Raw genomic sequence first — 22,188 nt, 5'->3', positions numbered from 1 at the left:
CTTATGGTAAACAGCATCTCCTGGAGGATCAAAATGGAATTGAAGGCTACAATGCAATTCAAATAAACTTGCAAGGAGCTACAATAGATCTTGATTAGTAAAATGTTTTATTATTACAGTAATAAAGACAGACATGAACAAGACCAACATTGACAAAATATGAATCAGTAGATGAGCCAGTGAAGTACTATTACATTTCTCAATCTCCAATCAAGAGCAGCAAAACACTTACAAAGCGATATTCACACATGCTCATCAGGAAGAGGACATATTTAGATTTGTAAAAAATCTAAACTACAGCAATAAAGGCAAGGACATAAACATACAGTTGAACTCAGCCCTTCTGGACTTTAGCGATTAGCTCATCGCAAAGATTGGTGAGTTCTTCAGTCTCTTTTACCTGAGGGGACAGGGGGGAAAAAGCAAGGAAAATAATCTGATAAGAGCAAGAGCAAAACTTCCATGAACAAATTATGCCAAAAACATTGATAAAGGCAGCTCCATGGACTTCAGACTGAGGTGGACTTACTTTCTGGTCAAGGCTATTCTCCAGTGACTGGACCTTTAGCTGCTCTCTGCGCAGCTGGGCCTGAAGTGCAGAGACCTCTGACTTTAGTTTGGAGCGAACCTCTGCAATCTCTCCATTCGCCCTGGGGGGAAAAGTAATAGTCAGCCAAGTAAGACTATAGAAGCCGGCAACAATATGCAATTATGTATCCGGCTGTATTTTGCACAAAAAAATATAGTTTGAATGTCTTACAGGCCAATTTTCTGCTCTGCATGGACTTTCAGGGTCTGGTAGCGCAGCTCCTCCTTCTTGATCCTAGCCAGGTAATCTTGAGCACATTTCTTCAGCATCTCTTCATTCTTAGTGGCACACAATTATAACCAAAGGTTACGAGGTTGGCAAAGCAAAGTCATGGAACTACATCAATTCAGTATCGTCCTTCACAGCAATGTTACTTACCTGCACCAAAGCATGGTGTTTTGCGCAATAATGTGTCAGCAAGATTCTATCAAATCATCATCAAATGTATTTATATAGCCCTTCGTACATCAGCTGATATCTCAAAATGATGTACAGAAACCCAGCCTAAAACCCCAAACAGCAAGATCATGTATTTTAAGCCTTCTCCAGAAATGATAATTACATCAAAAATGAACACAATTGCCTGAGAAAGGTGCTGGACCATAAGGACAGTTTGATGAAAAATAAATAAATATATTTTTATTAAATAGGTTCAAATTTAGACATGCCACTATGCATAGGTCATGACATCCTTTTTAATGCCGACCTTTTTGTAACCCTCGATGGCCTCTTTGTACTTGTCCAGTCTCTTGAAGAGCTCAGAGAAGGACCTCTCCATGGTGTTCAGGTCCTGTGATACCTGCTCCTTCTCCTGCAAGACTTTAGTGATCTCAGCCTGGGCCATCTCCTTCTCCCTTTGTTTATCAGCTGCAGGAAACAATGACAATCACAACAAGTTGTACATTTTACATGAAAAGGATATTAACATTGCAAAATTGCCTTTACTACAACATACCCAATATCTGAGCAATTGTGGCTTCAAATTCAGACATGATTTTCCTGCAAAAACAAAAAAGCAGAGAAACCAACAGTTAATTGTTAGAGGTGTGAAATGAGAAGTGACCAAATACTAGTGTCAATGCTTATTGCTTACCCCATTGCATGATTATCCCAAGACAGCTTGTCATGCTTTGCCTTCCATTGAGCTTCCTGTTCCTTTACCTATAAAAACAAACCATTATAAATGAAAATGATCATGACTGGATTGAAAGAGATGAGAAAAACAAATACGTACTTCTTTCTGGATCTTGGCAATGGCAGCATCCATATCTTGCTGACTGTATTTAAGCACCTCTATGATGTTATCCTCAGTGTTGGCTGGTTGGGGGAAAGTTGAGGCTAGATTCATAGGGGAATTTTGCACAAGAGGAGTCATAGGACCAACAACCTGAACCTAAAGGGACAGAAGACACCCATTTAACAGTTTTCCCACATTACTTAGCTTTACTATATTATAGGATCTTTGAGGACTGAGGAAACTTACAGGTGGTGGGACATCAATAAGTTTGGGGTTGAGAGATTTCAGTCCATTCACCTCATTCACTTCCTCCTTATCACCAGTCTTCTGGGTATCCACACTAAAACCACATTAACAGAAACCTCGCTCAGATTTGGAGAAAACACCTTGATATTCACCTTTGAATTGCAAACCCATTTTAGATACACAACTAGATTAAGTATGCTCTCAATTCTAGGCCAATTAAATACTTAAATGCAACTAGAACATTTTAAGATGAACACAAGTAATTTCCCCCACCCAGTTAGATGGGTAAAACAAAACCATGTGATTATGACCAAAACAGTAACGCACCGTGAAGCAAAGGCATCCGGTTGAGGTAGGTTGTCGAGTCCTGTGGGGCCTCCAGACTTCTTGGGGCTTTCTCTCATGAGGGGGTCAAATTTGAGGTACAGAGATTGTTTCCTCAGTGCTGACTCCTTGAACTGAATTTAAAGGCTACATAATTAGAGGAAGCCCACAATGCATATAAACCAGGTATGAAAGTATGTAAACGCACGAAAAAAGGAAAAGACCTCACTGTCAACTGCGTTTGTCAGCAAATTTAACATTTGTATGAACATAAACAAGAGTCAACCACTGAGACATAAACTGAACAAGTTCCACAGACGTGACTAACAGAAACGGGATAGTGTGTCCCTGAACAAAATCAAAAGTAACAGTATCTGGTGTGGCCACCAGCTGCATTAAGTACTACAGTGCATCTCCTCCACATGGACTGCACCAGATTTGTCAGTTCTTGCTGTGTTACCCCACTCTTCCACCAAGGCACCTGCAAGTTCCCGGACATTTCTGGGGGGGGGGGGGGCCCTAGCCCTCACCCTCCGATCCAACAGGTCCCAGACATGCTCATTGGAATTGAGATCCGGGCTCTTTGCTGGCCATGGCAGAACACTGACATTCCTGTCTTGCAGGAAATCACGCACAGAACGAGCAGTATGGCTGATGGCATTGTCATGCTGGAGGGTCATGTCAGGATGAGCCTGCAGGAAGGGTACCACATGAAGGAGGAGGATGTCTTCCCTGTAATGCAGAGTTGAGATTGCCTGCAATGACAAGCTCAGTCCGATGATACTGTGACAGACCGCCCCAGACCATGACGGACCATCCACCTTGATCCCGCTCCAGAGTACAGGCCTCAGTGTAACGATAAACGCAATTCCAACCATCACCCCTAGTGAGACAAAACCCCTGGTGATGTCTGGTGAGGACCTGTCTTACAACAGGCCTACAAGCCCTCAGTCTAGCCTCTCTCAGCCTATTGGACAGTCTGAGCACTAATGGACGGATTGTGCGTTCCTGGTGTAACTGGGGCAGTTGTTGTTGCCATCCTGTACCTGTCCTGCAGGTGTGATGTATCCTGTGCAGGTGTTGTTACACGTGGTCTGCCACTGCGAGGACGATCAGCTGTCCATCCTGTCTCCCTGTAGCGCTGTCTTAGAAGTCTCACAGTACGAACATTGCAATTTATTGCCCTGGTCACATCTGCAGTCCTCATGCCTCCTTGCAGCATGCCCAAGGCACGTTCACGCAGATTGAGCAGAGACCCCAGGCATATATCTTTTGGTGTTTTTCCAGAGTCAGTAGAAAGGCCTCTTTAGTGTCCTAAGTTTTCAGAACTGTGACCTTAATTGCCTGCCATCTGTAAGCGGTTAGTGTCTTAATGACCGTTCCACAGGTGCATGTTCAGTAATTGTTTATGGTTCATTGAACAAGCATGGGAAACAGTGTTTAAACCCTTTACAATGAAGATCTGAAGTTAATTGGATTTTTACAAATAATCTTTGAAAGATGGGGTCCTGAAAAAGGGGCATTTCTTTTTTTTTGCTGAGTATATATATTTTTTATAATCACTTACATTGCTGGACCCAAACTGCTCCAGGTAGTCCATCTGTCCATCAAAGTCATTCGCCATGACTTGAGAGAACGGGGGACAAGTGTTAGTCAAAAAGCTAGTCAAGTCGACATTACAGCAACGAACATGAATTCCTCAAGTTATTGACTTACATGTGGTTCCAGGAACAAACTCATTAAATTCTGACATGCCATTTTGTGGGTTCTGCTCAAATGGGCAGAGTTCAAAGAGTTCTAGGGTGCTCAGTGAAGGTTGGTCAGGTTCAGTTGGAGGTTCCTGCTCTTGGCCAGACAAAGGATCCTGAACTTCACAAGATTCCACAAGATCAGCAGCTTCAGATGGAATGTTGTCCTACAATTGTAGAAAGAATGTCACCCAAATAAGCACACAATCAATATACAGCTTTGGCTAGCCAAAATATTTTTCCAATATCTAAATCTGAGCAAGTTTTTAAAAAGCTTACAATTCCTTCTCTTGTGGCAGAAAGATCAGGTTCAGTCCTTGAGATTTTGTCTCCAGCACTAGGAAGACTGAAAATATAATCACTACCAGCTAATGGAGCGGTGCAGCTACATTAAGCTTCTCTTTATACAGAACTGATTATGCTTCAAATATAGATCAAGACTACCTTTAAAACATTAATTTAATAATATTAAAGTTGTAATGAACATGAACTTACAGTGGCCATGGTGCGGTGTCTTTCTGAACAGGCTCCGTCACTTTATCAGGGGAGGCAGCCACCCTGACTGAGTTTGATCCCTTGGCCTCTGAACTGGATTTCACCTTACAGACTATAGAGTCACTCATTCTTGCATTTGTACCAAATGGATTGAAGTCTGGGTCATCAAACTTGTCAAACTTGTACACGCCTTTTGGAACAGGAATATCAGAATCACTGACCGCTGGCATCACTGGAGATTCCGTAGATAGAGGTTCTTTCTTTTCTTCAGGTACAGCCTTTTTCTCTGAAGGCTTAAGACCAGGAGGCCTTTTGACAAACCGCTCGGGAAGAGGCTTACGTTTGATCTCCCCGCCGTCATCGAAATTGAACTCAAGTTTCACTGGCCCGGCATTGGGAGCGGCTTCACTCGGCTGAGGCATGGAGTCTTCAGCGGGCTGGCTCGTCTCCTTGGGAGCAGGTGACAATGGTGCAATAGCTCTCATCTCTGGCTGGACAGGTGCCAATACAACTGGCTGAGACACCCGAACCATGGCTGCAGGTCCCATTTCCTTACCAGCAGGGGCAGTCTCGTCAACTTCCACCTCTGGGGGTTCATTGCATGGCAGCTTTCTTCCAAGTACGGGGGAATTCTGAATTTGGGAGGCTCCTGTTTGGAAAGGATTGACTGAATCAAGGTCGTCAAAATCGAATTTGTAAGAACCTTTGGGCGGCAGAGGAGTCTCCTTATCTCTAGAGATGTCGACAGCTTGATCTGGGTTAAGGTTAACGGATGACTGTACAGTCTCGTCCTCATCAGCTTTGGATAACTCAATGGCTGGATCCTTCGTCATGGTGACCACACTGCTATCTGTTGAACGCACATCAGCTGAGATGTCAGCAAGAGAATTTTCCAGTGATGGCATGAACGGGAGGGTCTCATCCAGTGCCGTTTCAATCTTGTCAAAATCATCTAACATCTTCTCATGAGAAACTTCCTCAACTACAGTAGGTTCACTCAGATGAACAGCCTTGGAGGCTTCAACTAGTTCACTGTGCCTTGCTGGAGAGAGGACCATTTTACCAGACCCTTGGAAGGGATTGATGACATCAAGGTTATCAAAATCCAGCTGATAACCTCCTTTACTCTGAATTGGCATGTCATCATCAGGATAGGATGACACATCTGAAAAGTCCACCGTAAAATAAGTAAAAAATCAAGTCAACATTTGATGGTTGAAATAATGGTGACAAAGCGATGTCGTAATGGATCTTGGACATTTATTAAAATGCATCTACCTGATTTTGGTACATCAACAGGCACATTGATTTCCTGCAGCAACACCCTGTAAAAATACGAGGATAGATTAGTCTCGAATCTTTCATCTTGATACGATTATGAATAATCATTCTGCCAACGTGACGTACAGCTACAGCTTTAAAAAAAAGTACATGCTTACTCTTCTGGTGTTGTAAGCTGTAGAGACTCTAGGGCTTTTGTACAGTAATCTATGCTTGCCATCTTGAGGGACTTTGTTGGTGATTCTATTCTCTTAGTGTGAGGATCTCTTCTTGGAGTCTGAAAACAAACCTGAACGCAGACACCAAAAGGTTATCTGAAAACAAAATGTTCTTTCAAACAGACAAAAATAAATATAAAATGGGTACACCTAACCTGGTTAAATTGTTGCGCGCACATTGAGTGAACTTTATTTTTATGCAGTTTACTCTGAGTAAACACCTCAAAAAATGTTGGGTGTGCGTCAGCTAGTGCTTTTTGCTAGACTATTCAAACAGTCAAGCATAGATCCTCAAATAACAAGATTATTTTACAGAGAGAATTATTCTGGAACATTTTAAACTACTAGAAGACTAGGCTTCTTGACAACATATATGCACTGTACCTTCCCTCCCTTTCCTATAGTTTTGTTGGACAGGTTCTCTGCCTGAGACTGGCGAAGGATGGATGGCCTCCCAGTCGGCTGATCCAAGGAAAAGATGTCACAACACGTCTCTGAATTGCTGTGCTTTCTTCCAGGGCAGATCCCACGATTCTCATCGTTCACAGCAGTAGAACTCATCCTATGAAGAGGGGCACACAGAAGTGAGGGAGCTGAAGCAAAAGTAGGCCCCACCCAGTAGACAGCTGGGCACACTGATTAGACTGAGCAAAGCACGTCACGGACGTCAATCTAATTGACGAAGCCCATTCAATCTAATCTCTAGATACAACATTGAGGGGGTGTGTATCAGCTATACACCGATTGTACAAAACATTAGGAACACCTTCCTAATATTGAGTTACACCTCTTTTGTGCACACTCCAATACTTCCCACAGTTGTCTCAAGTTGGCTGATGTCCTTTGGATGGTGAAACATTCTTGATACACGAGAATTGTTAAGCGTGACAAAGCCAGCAGCGTTGCAGTTCAACTCAAACTGTGTGCCTGGCACCTACTACCATAGCCTGTTCAAAGGCACATTAATATTTTGTCTTGCCCATTCACCCTCCGAATGGCACACACAATCCATGGGCTGCGGTCCAAACACTTAAGACACCCTCGTCCACTTACCCTCGCTTAATGCCCTTATGGTGAAGGGGATTTCCCTCTTGATGGGCGGTCCAAATGATTCGCCAAGCAAGGGAAGTTCGCAACGTAAGCCCCTCAGCCCTCGTTTTTAGTCAGCTTCGCGAGTGTACAATTATGTACACTCCGGGGCCTGAAACTCCCCACAATTCAATTTGCGACGATTGTACATGCGCTAAGAAGTCTGCGAAAACTTAAACATCAATGGAGAAGTCAACATACAAGTGTAAGTAAAAACTAACATAAATAAGTTTGAAATGGTGCTACTAATGCACATGACAGCACAAACACGTCTCATAAAAAGTCAATATTTTTGTTTGATTATCTTTTGGAAATTGTAGAAAAACCTTTTCCTTCTTCAGAAGTTCCAGCTAGGCAGGCTAATGTTAGTTAGCTAATTAATTTGCTAGCTATCATACAGTAGGTGTATATTAATAATAGAGGTAAACCGACTATGATTTTTCAACGCCGATATCAATCGGAGGACAAAAAAAAAAGCCAATACCGCTTAAAATCGGCCGATTTAAAAACAAATTGTAATAATGACAATTACAACTATACTGAATGAACACTTATTTTAACTTAATATAATACATCAATAAAAATCAATTTAGCCTTAAATGAATAATGAAACATGTTCAATTTGGTTTAAATAATGCAAAAAGTGTTGGAGAAGTAAAAGTGAAATATGTGTCATGTAAAAAAGCTAACGTTTAAGTTCCTTTCTCAGAACATTGGAAAGCTGGTGGTTCCTTTTAACATGAGCCTTCACTATTCCAAGGTAAGAGGTTTTAGGTTGTAGTTAATATAGTATTTATAGGACTATCTCTCTAAACCATTTGTATTGCATATACCTTTGACTATTGGATGTTCTTATAGGCATTTTAGTACTGCCAGCGTAACAGTATTGCCAGTGTAACAGTATAGCTTCCGTCCCTCTCCTCGCCCCTACCTGGGCTCGAACCAGGAACACATCGACAACAGCCACCCTCGAAGCATCGTTACCCATCGCTCAACAAAATCCACGGCCCTTGCAGAGCAAGGGGAACAACTACTCCAAGTCTCAGAGCGAGTGACGTTTGAAACGCTATTAGCGCGCACCCCGCTAACTAGCTATCCATTTCACATCGGTTACACCAGCCTAATCTCAGGAGTTGATAGGCTTGAAGTCATAAACAGCTCAATGCTTGAAGCATTGCGAAGAGCTGCTGGCAAAACGCACGAAAGTGCTGTTTGAATGAATGCTTACAGGCCTGCTGCCTACCATCACTCAGTCAGAGCAGTCTATCAAATCATAGACTTAATTATAACATAACACACAGAAATACAAGCTTTAGGTCATTAATATGGTTGAATCCAGAAACAATCATCTCGAAAACAAAAAGTTTATTCTTTCAGTGAAATACGGAACCGTCCCGTATTTTAACTAACGGGTGGCATCCATAAGTCTAAATATTGCTGTTACATTGTACAACCGTCAATGTTGTCATAATTACGTAAAATTCTGCCAAATTAGTTCGCAACGAGCCAGGCTGCCCAAACTGTTGCATATACCCTGACTCTGTGTGCAATGAATGCAAGAGAAGTGACACAATTTCACCTGGTTGATATTGCCTGCTAACCTGGATTTCTTTTAGCTAAATTTAGAGGTTTAAAAATATATACTTCTGTGTATTGATTTTAAGAAAGGCATTGATGTTTATGGTTAGGTACAGTCGTGCAACGACTGTGCTTTTTTTCACAAATGCGCTTTTGTTAAATCATCCGTTTGACGAAGTTGGCTGTCTTTGTTAGGAAGAAATAGTCTTCACACAGTTCACAACGAGCCAGGCGGCCCAAACTGCTGCATATACCCTGACTGTTGCAAGAAAAGTGACACAATATACCTAGTTAAAATAAATTAATGTTAGCAGGCAATATTAACTAAATATGCAGGTTTAAAAAATATGTACTTGTGTATTGATTTTTTATGGTTAGGTACACGTTGGAGCAAAGACAGACCTTTTTCGCAAATGTGCACTGCATCGATTATGTGCAAGTAATATCAACCATGTGTAGTTAACTAGTGATTATGATTGATTGTTTTTTATAAGATAAGTTTAATGATAGCAAGCAACTTACCTTGGCTTCTTAATGCATTCGCGTAACAGGCAGGCTCCTAGTGGAGTGCAATGAGAGGCAGGTGGGTAGAGCATTGGTCTAGTTAACTGTAAGGTTGCAAGATTGAATCCCCGAGCTGACAAGGTAAAAAAATCTGTCTTCTGCCCCTGAACAAGTCAGTTAACCCACAGTTCCTAGGCCGTCATTGAAAATAAGAATGTGTTCTTAACTGACTTGCCTAGTTAAAAAGGTGTAAAAATGTATTTATTTATCAAATCGGCGTCCAAAAATACCAATTTCCGATTGTTATGAAAACGGCCCAAGTTAAATCGGCCATTCCGATAAAATCGGTCGACCTCGCTAATTAATAAATATATTTAATTTAAGTCGACATGCACTTATAATTGAACGTAGCGCATTTAAAGCATCCGAAAAGACAATCAATGCGGGATGAATGAGTGACGAATTTCAAGCCAAGGGTGGTCCATTTAAAAATCATTCCTTCCTCCCTCGCCCTGCAAGTGTATACTCGTCAGACATCAGAAGTGTTCAATTAATTTGAGGGTTGAAGGGATAGGGTGTGTCTTTTAAGTGTTTGGACCACAGGCCATGTCTCAAGGATTAAAAATAATTTAACCTGTCTCTTCTCCATCTACACTGATTGAAGTTGATTTTACAGGTGACATCAATAAGGGATAATAGCTTTCACCTGGTCAGTCTCGTGAAGACCATGTGTTCCTAAAGTTTTTTTACACTCAGTTTGTGTCGTTGGATCCTTGTTGACAATGGATACATGTAAACGTCACCAACCTGTAGAAGTCTAAATGTGCAATTTATTTGGAAATAAAAGGTGAAAGGGTCATGTGCTACCAGTGGGGAGAAAGAACTGTTCATCAGGCCACAAAGACTTGTCATTCAAACAAGTTTGTTTACAGACATTCCAATTGATAGCCAAGGCTACATTTATATTACCAGATTCTGAATTGTACACAACACTTGTTAGCATGCCAAGAATGTTGAGTTGGTGACAATGACTAGAAGCAATTTACCCACTACGTCCTCACACCATAATGTGGCCTGCAGTTCCAGGGCTTGTCAGTTTTCCCTACACTGGATGCATCTGCCAGGCCTGCCAAAGAGCACACAAAATCTGCAAAGTCCATTTGGAATCATTCAGAGTTTGGCTAAATTAATTTTCCTTGGTGCATAGCCAATTAAACTAAGCCACCGTGACTGCAGCATTTTGTGGATGGTCCGGTTTAACATTTAACTAGTACATAAAAGGTTTGAAGCAATGCCACGAGTTTTGCTCTTACTTGAACTGATAATGGCAATCGCATACCAGCTAACGTTAGTTAGCTAGTATGCTAACAAGGAACAAGTCCAAATAAAATCTTGTTCACATTAGGTACGCTACCTTGTAACGCTAGTTCGTTATTAATTCAGCACGTTAGCCAATAACAATTAACAGTAGAAAACTAGCGGACCTTGTCAGCTGCTAGTTAGGTTGACATTAACCATAGATAACTAAGCAATATGACTAACACAATTACCTAAATAAGCAGTTTATCCTAACATAAATTACCAGTTTATACTGTACTGTATAGATAACAGACATTGGAGGGAACTTGTTCTCGAGAATCCAAGGCAAAGCTAACGTTTGCGCTAGGAGTTAACTAAAGTCAGTTAGCTGGTTAACGTCAGTTACTAACCATACGTCATTTAGTTAGCTAGCCAACGTTAGGTAAATCGCTAGCGTGGGGCTACAAAAGATGCATCAAATTAAGGAAGACATTTTGCGCGATAGACCAAGTCAGATGAACAATTAAAAAGCAGCCAAATAGCTACATACCTCAATCAAGGAGTCGGATAAGCATAAAATAACTTCTCTTGACGCAAATAACTCAACCCACAGTTTATTTTTCGAAATCGTCTTGCAATGCAAGTGGTCGGTAGATTTCGAATTTAAACGCCTCGATTTGGACCAATTAAACAGACAGAAAACACAAAACATGGGGCGGAGCTTTATACGAATAAGCCAATAGCGTTGCGTGACTTTGAACCGACCAGTGAACTTGCGCCAAAGACTAGACAAAGACGATTTCCAGGCTCGCGTTTGATGCCATTTTTTATGATTAGAGAGTGTACATTTTACAACACGACGGAGGCAAGAGTCTTTATACTCTGTTCCGTAATGAAAATTGATATTATTTGCAGCCTCTGCTCTTGGAGAGGGAGAAAATTAAACGAAAGAGTGCATTCAGAAATTATTCAGACCCCTTCCCTTTTTCCACAATTTGTTACATTACAGCCTTATTCTAAAATGGATTAAAACAAAAAAAAATCCTCATCAATCCCCCATAATGACAAAGCAAAAACAGGGTTTTAGAAATTTTAGCAAATTTCAACAAAAAATAAATAAAACATAAATACCTGATTTACAGTATATAGTATTCAGACCCTTTGCTATGAGACTCGAAATGAAGCTTGGGTGCATCCTGTTTCCATTGATCATTATGAGATGTTTCTACAACTTGATTGGAGTCCACCTGTGGTAAATTCAATTAATTGGACATGATTTGGAAAGGCACACATCTGTCTATATAAGGTCCCACAGTTGAAAGTGCATGTCAGAGCAAAAACCAAGCCATGAGGTCAAAGGAATTGTCCGTAGAGCTCCGAGGCAGGATTGTGTCGAGGCACAGATCTGGGGAAGGGTACCAAAACATTTCTGCAGGATTGAAGATCCCCAAGAATACAGTGGCCTCCCTCATTCTTAAATGGAAGAAGAGACCCGGCCAAACTGAGCAATCGGGGGAGAAGGACCTTGGTCAGGAAGGTGACTAAGAACCCGATGGTCACTCTGACAGAGTTCCTCTGTGTAGATGGAAGAAACTCCCAGAAGGACAACCATCTCTGCAGCCCTCCACCAATCAGGCCTTTATGGTAGAGTTGTCAGACAGATGCAACTCCTCAGTAAAAGGCACATGACAGCCCACTTGGTGTTTGGCAAAAGGCACCTAAAGGACTCTCAGATCATGAGTAACAAAATTCTCTGGTATGATGAAATCAAGATTGAACTCTGTCCTGAATGCCAAGTGTCATGTCTGGAGGAAATCTGGCACCATCCCTGTGGTGAAGCATGGTGGTGGCAGCATCATGCTGCAGCATCAGCGGAAAAATGAACGGAGCAAAGTACAGAGAGATCCTTCATGAAAACCTGCTTCAGAGAAATTGCAGTGGGAACCATGAGGCCACGTCTTTCGAATGCCCCACATGGGTGAAAGAGAATGAGGTGGCCAAAGTCAGGGTTGTACAGAGCATTTCATATGCAGCAGCTGTGAAAAGGGCTGAGAGTTTGAATGGTGCACCAGAAAAGTCCATTGTGGTGGATAGGCCTACACTGCAGGCTGCAGGGGTTGCCTTTCACCAGCAGGATCCTGACACTTTAAAAGTTAAGAAGGTGGACTTTGTGGCCTTTAAAGCTATGGTAATTAATGGCACTGCCAAGGTGGGGAGATGGTCCAGGAAGATATAAATCATAGTGGATGTGGCGAAGTAGTTCCTGGGGCTGAAAGATTTCTCAGCGAAGGAGTTACATGGGCTCCTGACATGGCGCAGCAGTCTAAGGCACTGCATCTTAGTGCTAGAGGCGTCACTACAGACCCTGGTTCGATTCCAGCTTGTATCATAAACGCACAATCGTCCGGGTTAGGATTTGGCCGGGATAGGCCATTTAAAAAATAAAAATAAATGTAGCCTTTATTTAACCAGGTAGGCCAGTTGAGAACAAGTTCTCATTTACAACTGCAACCTGGCCAAGATAAAGCAAAGCAGTGCGACACAAACAACAACAGAGTTACACATGGAATAAATAAACATACAGTCAATAACACAATAGAAAAATATACAGTGTGTGCAAATGGCGTGAGGAGGTAAGGCAATAAATAGGCCATAGTAGCGAAGTAATTACAATTTAGCAAATTAACACTGGAGTGATAGTTGTGCAGATGATGATGTGCAAGTAGAAATACTGGTGTGCAAAAAATCAAAAAAGTAGATAAAAACAATATGGGGATGAGGTAGGTAGAGTGGGTGGGCTATTTACAGATGAGCTGTGTACAGCTGCAGCGATCGGTAAGCTGCTCAGATAGCTGATGCTTAAAGTTAGTGAGGGAGATATGTCTCCAACTTCAGCAATTTGTTTATATATTTTTTTTTAATTAAAAATGTAAAAAATTAAAAAATAGATTTTTTTATTTTTTACAAATGTTTTGCAAATCGTTCCAGTCATTGGCAGCAGAGAACTGGAAGGAAAGGCAGCCAAAGGTGGTGTTTGGCTTTGGGGATGACCAGCGAGATATACCTGCTGGAGCGCGTGCTACGGGTGGGTGTTGTTATGGTGACCAGTGAGCTGAGATAAGACGGAGCTTTACCTAGCAAAGACTTATAGATGACCTGGAGCCAGTGGGTCTGGCGACGAATATGTAGCAAGGACCAGCCGACGAGAGCATACAGGTCGCAGTGGTGGGTGGTATATGGGGCTTTGGTGACAAAATGGATGGCACTGTAATAGGCTGCATCCAGTTTGCTGAGTAGATTGTTGGAGGCTATTTTGTAAATGACATCGCCGAAGTCGAGGATCGGTAGGACAACTACAACATTTTCCGTCAAGATAGAACTGTCAAGGCCTCCCGGGTGGCGCAGTGGTTAGGGGCGCTGTACTGCAGCGCCAGCTGTGCCATCAGAGTCCCTGGGTTTGTTTTTATTAGGGTGGATTAAGTTGGTTTCACTATTACCTATGTATTTTTATTTGTTTATTTTTGGGGTTTCAACCTTTCCAGTTGGTGGCGGCAATAACGTTACACCTTTTGGGGATTTAGTCCTCCATAAAACCCACAGAAGATGATGGTCGAACCCGCCAAAGTCAAAGATGGATTTATGTAGATGATAGCTACACTATCACAGAGTTTTGACATTAGGTTGCAACAAAGCAAAATGAATACGAAGGGAAAGGTAAGGTCACCTAAACGTTCAAATTTTCATGTGAACTTTTGTTTATACTAACAGTTAGCTAGCTATTGGTTTGGCTGAATATTAGGATATTTGTAGGCAACACCGGCTTCGAGGGCATTATCACTTTTATACAATGGGTTACCAACATATTCAAATAATGATGGACATATTTTCCATTAACATTATTTTAGTTGAATTTGTTGATTCTATTTCATCCTTCCACAAGATATAGTCCCGACACAAATCTAAGGTTGCTACCCAAGTCGGAAGGTCATTCGTTCTATCAGTACGGTTGCCAGAAACACGACCCAGTCAAGTCTGTTCAGTCTTTGTGTTCTGTATCTATGGACACAACCCAGTCGTTCTGAATGTTTTCAGTGATATGAGGTAATGAGGCGCGATTTCGCCTGGGATTGAAAATGTACCCTGGTTAGGACACTTGTTCATTGGAGCTGGCCAACAACACAGATAACACAATCACTTCAAACGGAAGCTGGAAAGACAGCAAAAGAGCTGCACTTCGTTTCTTACCTTTTTTTATTGATTATTTTTTATTTACCCCTTTTTCTCCCCAATTCCGTGGTATCCAATTGTTAGTAGCTACTATCTTGTCTCATCGCTACAACTCCCGTACGGGCTTGGGAGAGACGAAGGTTGAAAGTCATGCGTCCTCCGATACACAACCCAACCCAACTGCTTCTTAATACAGTGCGCATCCAACCCGAAAGCCAGCCGCACCAATGTGTCAGAGGAAACACAGTGCACCTGGCAACCGTGGTTTTGTACATATGTATATACGCATAAAAGACTGAACGACCAGCCGACTTCTTCTTCTTGGGTGGGGTTTATCGGCGGTTGGCATCCAACGTTCTGGTGTACTGTACTGGAGGGTGGGCCAGAGACAGGGAGAAACTAAATTCTAACTGCCAGCCAAGTTGCTCTTAAAAAAAGATAACACATTTGAGACTATATCGAATGACGTTCTACTCAATATACTCTTTAAACTAATTTCCTGTATCCCCTTCTCCCTCATACTAAACTCAGCAAAAAAAGAAACGTCCCTTTTTCAGGACCCTGTCTTTCAAAGATTATTTGTTAAGACACTAACAGCTTACAGATTGTAGGCAATTAAGGTCACAGTTTCTGAAAACTTAGGACACTAAAGAGGCCTTTCTACTGACTCTGAAAAACACCAAAAGAAAGATGCCCAGGGTCCCTGCTCATCTGCATAAATGTGCCTTTGGCATGCTGCAAGGAGGCATGAGGACTGCAGATGTGGCCAGGGCAATAAATTGCAATGTCCGTACTTTGAGACGCCTAAGACAGCGCTACAGGGAGACGGGACGGAGAGCTGATCATCCTCGCAGTGGCAGACCACGTGTAACAACACCTGCACAGGATCGGTACATCCGAAAACAGGTACAGGTACAGGATGGCAACAACTGCCCGAATTACACCAGGAACACACAATCCCTCCACCAGTGCTCAGACTGTCCACAATAGGCTGAGAGAGGCTGGACCGAGGGCTTGTAGGCCTGTTGTAAGGCAAGTCCTCACCAGACATTGTCACCTAAGTGCACAAACTTAGGTTGCTGGACCAGACAGGACTGGCAAAAAGTGCTCTTCACTGACGAGTCGTAGTTTTAACTCACCAGGGGTGATGGTCAGATTTGCGTTGATTGTCGAAGGAATGAGCGTTACACCGAGGCCCGTACTCTGGAGCGGAGGCTGAGGGTCCGTCATGGTCTGGGGCGGTGTGTCACAGCATCATCGGACTGAGCTTGTTGTCATTGCAGGCAATCTCAACGGTGTGCGTTACAGGGAAGACATCCTCCTCCCTCATGTGGTACCCTTCCTGCAGGCTCATCCTGACATAACCCTCCAGGATGACAATGCCACAAGCCATACTGCTCGTTCTGTGAGTGATTTCCTGCAAGAAAGGAATGTCAGTGTTCTGCCATGGCCAGCGAAGAGCCCGGATCTCAATTCCATTGAGCACGTCTGGGACCTGTTGGATCAGAGGGTGAGACCTAGGGCCATTCCCCCCAGAAATCTCCGGGAACTTGCAGGTGCCTTGGTGGAAGATAGGGATAAAATCTCACAGCAAGAACTGGCAAATTTGGTGCAGTACATGAGGAGGAGATGCACTGCAGTACTTAATGCAGCTGGTGGCCACACCAGATACTGAGTGTTACTTTTGATTTTGACCCCCCCCCCCCCCCCCCCCCCCTTTGTTCAGGGACACATTATTCCATTTATTTTAGTCACATGTCTGTGGAACTTGTTCAGTTTATGTCTCAGTTGTTGAATCTTGTTATGTTCATACAAATATTTACACATAAGATAAACGCAGTTGACAGTGAGAGGATGTTTAGATCTCAGCCTCTCTCTTTCCCTCTGATACTGCCCACACTGTAGCAGTACATGCTCCATGGTCTCTGTTTCCTGGCAATAATCACACTTTCCCATTGGATGCTTTCCTATCACATTTAAGGATTTATTCAACTGGCTGTGTTCCACCCTTAATCTTGTAAAAATAGCCTCCTCGACCAGCGTCATTGGTGGAAGAATGGAATTGTGTGAATAAATTAATCAAAATAACGTTTTTAATGGTAATAATGATAATAATTTTTAATATGTTGGTAACCCGTTTTATAAAAGTGGCAATGCCCTCGAAGCCAGTGTTTGGAGGACATATTGGCATGGTTTGCCAGCCCTCGACTTGTCTCCAGCCTCCGTGCCACTATATCCTGCAAACACCGGCTTCTCGGGCATTATCACTTAAATGTCTAAATGCTTTTTATACTGGAGATCAAGTGTATAAATTGCATGGCTGGGCTGATGAGACAGTGGATTGTGCAGTCAGATGGAACAGACTAAATAGGCATTAACTTCATACATTTAGCATGTGGTAACTTGTGGAATAGACGATGGCTGGAATGGGGATTTAACCAATCAGCATTTAGGATTAGAACCACCCGTTGTATAATTGTATAACTAACTATAAAATGACTGAGGTTAAATTTGAGGATATATTCATCCATATCGGGGAACCGTTTAAAAATTACAGCACTTTTTGTACATAGCTAGTCTCCCTATTTTTAGAGGACCAAAAGTATTGGAATAAATTCACTTGTGTGTATTAAAGTAGTTAAAAGTTTAATATTTGGTCCCATATTCCTAGCACTCTATGATTACATCAGGCTTGAGATGCTACAAACTTGTTGAATGCATTTGCTGTTTGTTTTGGTTGTTATAGATTATTTTGTGCCCTTTAGAAATTATTGGTAAATAATGTATTGCCATTTGAGTCACTTTTCTTGTAAATAAGAATAGGATTTCTAAACACTTAAACACTCTTGATTTAATCGTGAATAATGATTATTGAGTAAGTTACTAGTATAGATGCCATTTCAATGACGGGAGGTTAGCATTTTTGGGGTGGTATGATATTTATGCCTGTAAAGTTCTCACTCATCGTTATTCACAATTCATTAAGGATTATCTGCAATCATGGTAGCATCCACATTAATGTTAGAAACATATCCTAATCTTTTTAACAATAAAAGTGACTCAAATGACAATACATTATTTACCAATCATTTCTAAATGGCACAAAACCTCAGTCATTGTATCATTTCAATTCCAAGGTGCTGGAGTACAGAGCCAAAACAACAAGAAGTGTCACTGTCCCAGTACTTTTGGAGCTCACTGTATCTCTGTTATCAGATTCAAAATCTGGCAGTTGCTCAATGTAGCATGACCAAGTAACCAACAGGTAATGTGGCTTAATGTTATTGCTAATTTCTCACAAGAGCTGGCCATTGTCTTCAATTTAATAATAACTTGACTCACTCTACACATACTGACATGAGTTGCCCTGCTTCATTTGGAAACTTATCAAATCAAATCAAATGTATTTATATAGCTCTTCTTACATCAGCTGATATCTCAAAGTGCTGTACAGAAATACTGCCAGTGGCTCATGTTTGTCATGACAATTCTAGAAGAAGTTGTCAAGAAAGTAGAAACTGGCAGCCAGAAGTAGAAACTGGCAGCTAAACATTAAAGGCTAACCCTTTAATGTTTGTGTTCTGCAATGTAGTGGTGACACTGACTCGATTAAAGTGTTTGTGCGGGTGAGACCTCTGATCCATGAGACCAGCCTAACCACTGATGGATACCAAGGTCTCTGTCACCTCTCCGAACACCCTCTGCCTGCACATCAAGCCGTTGCGCGGACATTCACCTATGACCATGTTGCTGATGTGGACGTCACTCAGGTCTGTTTTGGTGGACAGACTGTTACAGTTGCTGTAACCTGGAGTAATTCACACATCAGTGGATAGAGGTTTAAGTCAAACCAAGCTACATTTTAATTGATTCATTTATTCCGTCTCCTCTCTCTCTGTGTGCAACAGGATTCTGTATTCCCGAGGTCTGTCTGATTGCGACAACTTTCACTGATGACCAACAGGGGGGGAGTACCTGTTGTTCCTCATCAGCAAGGAGGTCGAAAGGGTGAGCAGAAAGTAACTGACATTGAAATATGAGAAGTGCCAGTGATTTTGTTTTATCGGTTCTCTCAGATTGATGATTTAATGAACCTTGTTTTTCCTGACAGTCTGGAAAGGCCAAGAGCTTCCTGTGCAATCGCTCCTTCATTGAGATCTACAACGAGCAGGTTTATGATCTGCTGGACAGCGCTTCAGCCAACCTGTTCCTCAGAGAGAACATCAAGAAGCGGGTGTTTGTGGAAGGGGCTGTAGAACATTTTGTCACTTCAGCTGCTGAAGCTTACCAGGTACTAAATCATTTCATGTGACTGATCCAATGACTTGCTTTTGTCATAGCGTAAATTATACTCGCTTCATTTATTGTGTAGGATTGATTTGACTGACGTTGAACTGTTGCCGTTGAATTTGTTTCTCCTGCTTCCCTCTCAGGTGCTGTCAATAGGCTGTGGCGTGTAATAGGCGTGTGGCTTCTATCTCCATGAACAGGGAGTCATCGCGGTCCTATGCAGGCTTCACCATGACTCTGCAGTCCAAGGAGGCTGCTGGAGGTGGTGAACATCTGCACATCCCAGCTGAACTTGGTGGACCTGGCTGGGTTGGAGAGGCAGAGAGAGAGACACACACACACACACGCACGCGCACACACACACGCACACACACACACGCACGCACACACACACGCACACGCACACACACACACACACACACACACAGAGGGTTCCAGACTCAAGGTGATGCAGGAGTACTGTCCGCTGACTGAACATTCACAGCACACAACAAACCCTTTAGAAGGCTAATTTCCACCGTGAATCTGTTATTGTGTATACTCATTTGTTATATTTTTATCACTCCTCTGAGATCAACCCCCTCTTTTCTCCTCTTTCAAGAGGCAAGCAGCATCAACCACTCCCTCGTGATCATGGCACTGGTGGATGAGTCCAATGGGAAGAGCAGGCATATCTGCTACAGGGACTTCAAACTCCCCTTCTTGCTTTGGGTAAATTGATTCTAAAAAAGCTCTTGCTTTCTTGGCGTTCCTGTTGTGTGCTAACATAACAACTATTTTCCTGCAGGACTCTCTTGGATATAATGCTAAGACCTAGATTATAGCCAATGTGCACCCAAGTGCTTTGGGGAAACTGAAATCAAAACAAGGTTAGTATGCAAAGTTGGGTTTATCGCAATAGTTATTAAATATGCTACTAAAACTTTTCTCCATACAAGAGGGGAAAGGGGAAACCTAGTCAGTTGCACAACTGAATGAATTCAACCGAAATGTGCCTTCTGCATATTTAACCCAACCCCTCTGAATCTTAGAGGTGCGGGGGGCTGCCTTAATCTACGTAATTGGCACCCATGAGCAGTCATTGTTGGGGGTTAACTGCATTGCTCAAAGGCAGATAGACAGATTTCTCCACCTTGCTGTCTCTGGGATTCAAACCAGTGGCCTTTCAGTTACTGTCCCAATGTTCTTAACCACTAGGCTATCTGCCACCATGATACTGTGATACTGATTGTAATAGATATTGTATTTGTGGTTGTTTAGTGAGTATCTCCTCATGTGATTCCTTGTGCTTTATCAGGCCCTGATCAACGAAGACATGCATGGGAACGTGAGGCAGCTACAGGCTGAGGTGAAAAAGCTGAAGGAGCAGCTAGCTCTGGCTCTCTCTACCCAGACACAATTTTACTTTCACCATAATAGTTTGCAGACTCATCTCACCCCCTTACATTTTCTCTCTCGCTCTCCTTTAGGTGGGAGTGGGAGCAGCCCCTGGAGCAGCAGCGGTCCCTGCAGGATGCCTTTGACCAGATCCATGCCGAGGCCAAGTTTGAGGCAGACCAGTCCAGGCAGCAGCTAGAGGACAACCAGCAGGACATCATAGCTCAGCAGGCCCAAATCAATGTCAGTCAGCTCCTTTTTAAACCAACCAAGCCCGCTTCTCTGTTAAGGACATTCAGAGCCTACCTGTCTCATTTGTATGACATTACAGTTTAACCCCTATGGAGGATTGAGTGTGATTAGTTTTTATTGATGAATATGTTGGTTGAATTGTAGGAATTGACAAAAGCTCTTCAGTCTGAAAGAACACACAAACCAATATGACCCCCCATTTGAGAGAGGCTAGAGAGAGCACTTTAGAGTGAGTTGTATAAAGGCATATTTTCTATTTGTGCATGATGAGACCTTTTTGAAGTGTATTTTAAATGTTTTGTTGACATGTTTGATTTGTTTCTCCCTAGAGAGCTTGTTCAGAATATGGAGCAGAATGTAGTGCTAAAGAAGCAAGTGTCTGACTGGACTACACAAAACCAAAAACAAACCTGTCATTCATTCATTGTTATTGTGTACATGGTGGTTAATGTAGTGTTTTATTTATATTTCTTAGAAATTGTTATCTCTAGTATGTGTTTTTAGTTTTGTCAAATACAGGTGAACTATTTGACATAATTGGATCTTAATCGCCAATCAACTGTAATTGGCCCGGCCTTTGTTTGTATTTTTACTTTGAAAGACTTCTAATATGGCAAGCCTTGAACCAAATCTGACAACTGCCAATGGGACCATATCCAGCCTTGAGAAAAAGTAAGTCTGCTCACTTAAATTACCTGCCATTAATTACTATTATTTGGGGATATAATTCAGTTTGCATGTATTTGATACATCTAATCTCAAAGTCTCTTGTTTTGTGTTGTTTGTCCTGGAGCTGATCAACCAGTCCAGGGACCTCTGCAGTAAGCTGGGCCAGAAGGATCAGGGCCTTGCCATGCTGTCTGCAGGTGTCAAGGACCTTACGGTACTGACTCAAGTAATTTGTGTACCTCTTAATTCATTATCATTTTTAACTTTTTTTTGCTGTAGTTTACCAATGTATTATTTTTTTTACCTGGTTTGTTCTTATAGGATATGTACAATCTCCTTAGCCGATGTGAGCAAGACTTTTAAACAGGTGAACATTCACAGACCAGGACGTGTACTCAGAGCATGCGCGGACCACCTGGCAATTATCTTCACTGACATTTTCAACCTCAACCCCAAGTCATAGACTGTTCTCTCTGCTACCGCATGGCAAGCGGTATCGGAGCGCCAAGTATAGGTCCAAGAGGCTCCTAAACACCTTCTACCCCCAAGCCATAAGACTGCTGAACAATTAATAAAATGGCCACCCAGACTTTTTGTATGACTGAATTCCACCATTAATGACAACGTCTGGATGGATGTTTTGTCCTCAGGTGGAGGTGTTACAGGAGGAGTTGGTCTATGCCACTAAGGAGGTGGAGCGACTCACCAAGGTGTTAGATGAGCAGGCAGGTCTTCTCCAAGCTTCACAGTATCAGACTGCCCAGA

General features: G+C 42.3%; 1 protein-coding gene and 1 long non-coding RNA gene across 5 annotated transcripts; one reads left to right on the top strand and one right to left on the bottom strand.

Annotated features, from left to right (window-relative positions):
• Window positions 1-90: 90 nt before the first annotated feature.
• On the bottom strand, window positions 91-11,309 carry LOC110497847 (transforming acidic coiled-coil-containing protein 3). 4 transcript variants are annotated; one of them, XM_036954808.1, is made up of 18 exons: window positions 11,159-11,273; window positions 10,356-10,435; window positions 6,523-6,700; window positions 6,079-6,209; window positions 5,918-5,964; window positions 4,640-5,804; window positions 4,424-4,490; window positions 4,113-4,311; window positions 3,964-4,022; window positions 2,400-2,530; window positions 2,073-2,166; window positions 1,824-1,982; window positions 1,683-1,750; window positions 1,545-1,588; window positions 1,296-1,456; window positions 761-867; window positions 530-650; window positions 91-400 (listed from the first exon to the last, which is right to left on the bottom strand). In XM_036954808.1, the coding sequence occupies exons 3-18, from the start codon at window positions 6,697-6,699 to the stop codon at window positions 335-337; spliced, it is 2,796 nt and encodes a 931-aa protein (XP_036810703.1). In that variant the 5' UTR covers window position 6,700; window positions 10,356-10,435; window positions 11,159-11,273; the 3' UTR covers window positions 91-334. The 4 variants fall into 4 exon arrangements, with proteins under 4 accessions (XP_036810703.1, XP_036810704.1, XP_036810702.1 ...); XM_036954809.1 differs by lacking the exon at window positions 10,356-10,435 and adding an exon at window positions 9,328-9,364 and having other exon boundaries at window positions 11,159-11,177; XM_036954807.1 differs by lacking the exon at window positions 10,356-10,435 and having other exon boundaries at window positions 11,159-11,309.
• On the top strand, window positions 7,128-21,842 carry LOC110497852. The gene is made up of 12 exons (XR_002469722.2): window positions 7,128-7,432; window positions 7,937-7,987; window positions 17,973-18,100; window positions 18,428-18,605; window positions 18,744-18,843; window positions 18,947-19,126; window positions 19,269-19,836; window positions 19,913-19,994; window positions 20,423-20,473; window positions 20,595-21,426; window positions 21,548-21,637; window positions 21,745-21,842. It is a non-coding gene; the product is annotated as an uncharacterized LOC110497852 (long non-coding RNA).
• The last annotated feature ends 346 nt before the right edge of the window (window positions 21,843-22,188 follow it).

Source organism: Oncorhynchus mykiss, chromosome 19 (assembly GCF_013265735.2).
Source record: "Oncorhynchus mykiss isolate Arlee chromosome 19, USDA_OmykA_1.1, whole genome shotgun sequence".
NCBI classification, from domain to species: Eukaryota; Metazoa; Chordata; class Actinopteri; order Salmoniformes; family Salmonidae; genus Oncorhynchus; species Oncorhynchus mykiss.
The sequence above is the reverse complement of the archived record's forward strand: the minus strand, read 5'-3'. Positions and strand labels throughout refer to the sequence as shown.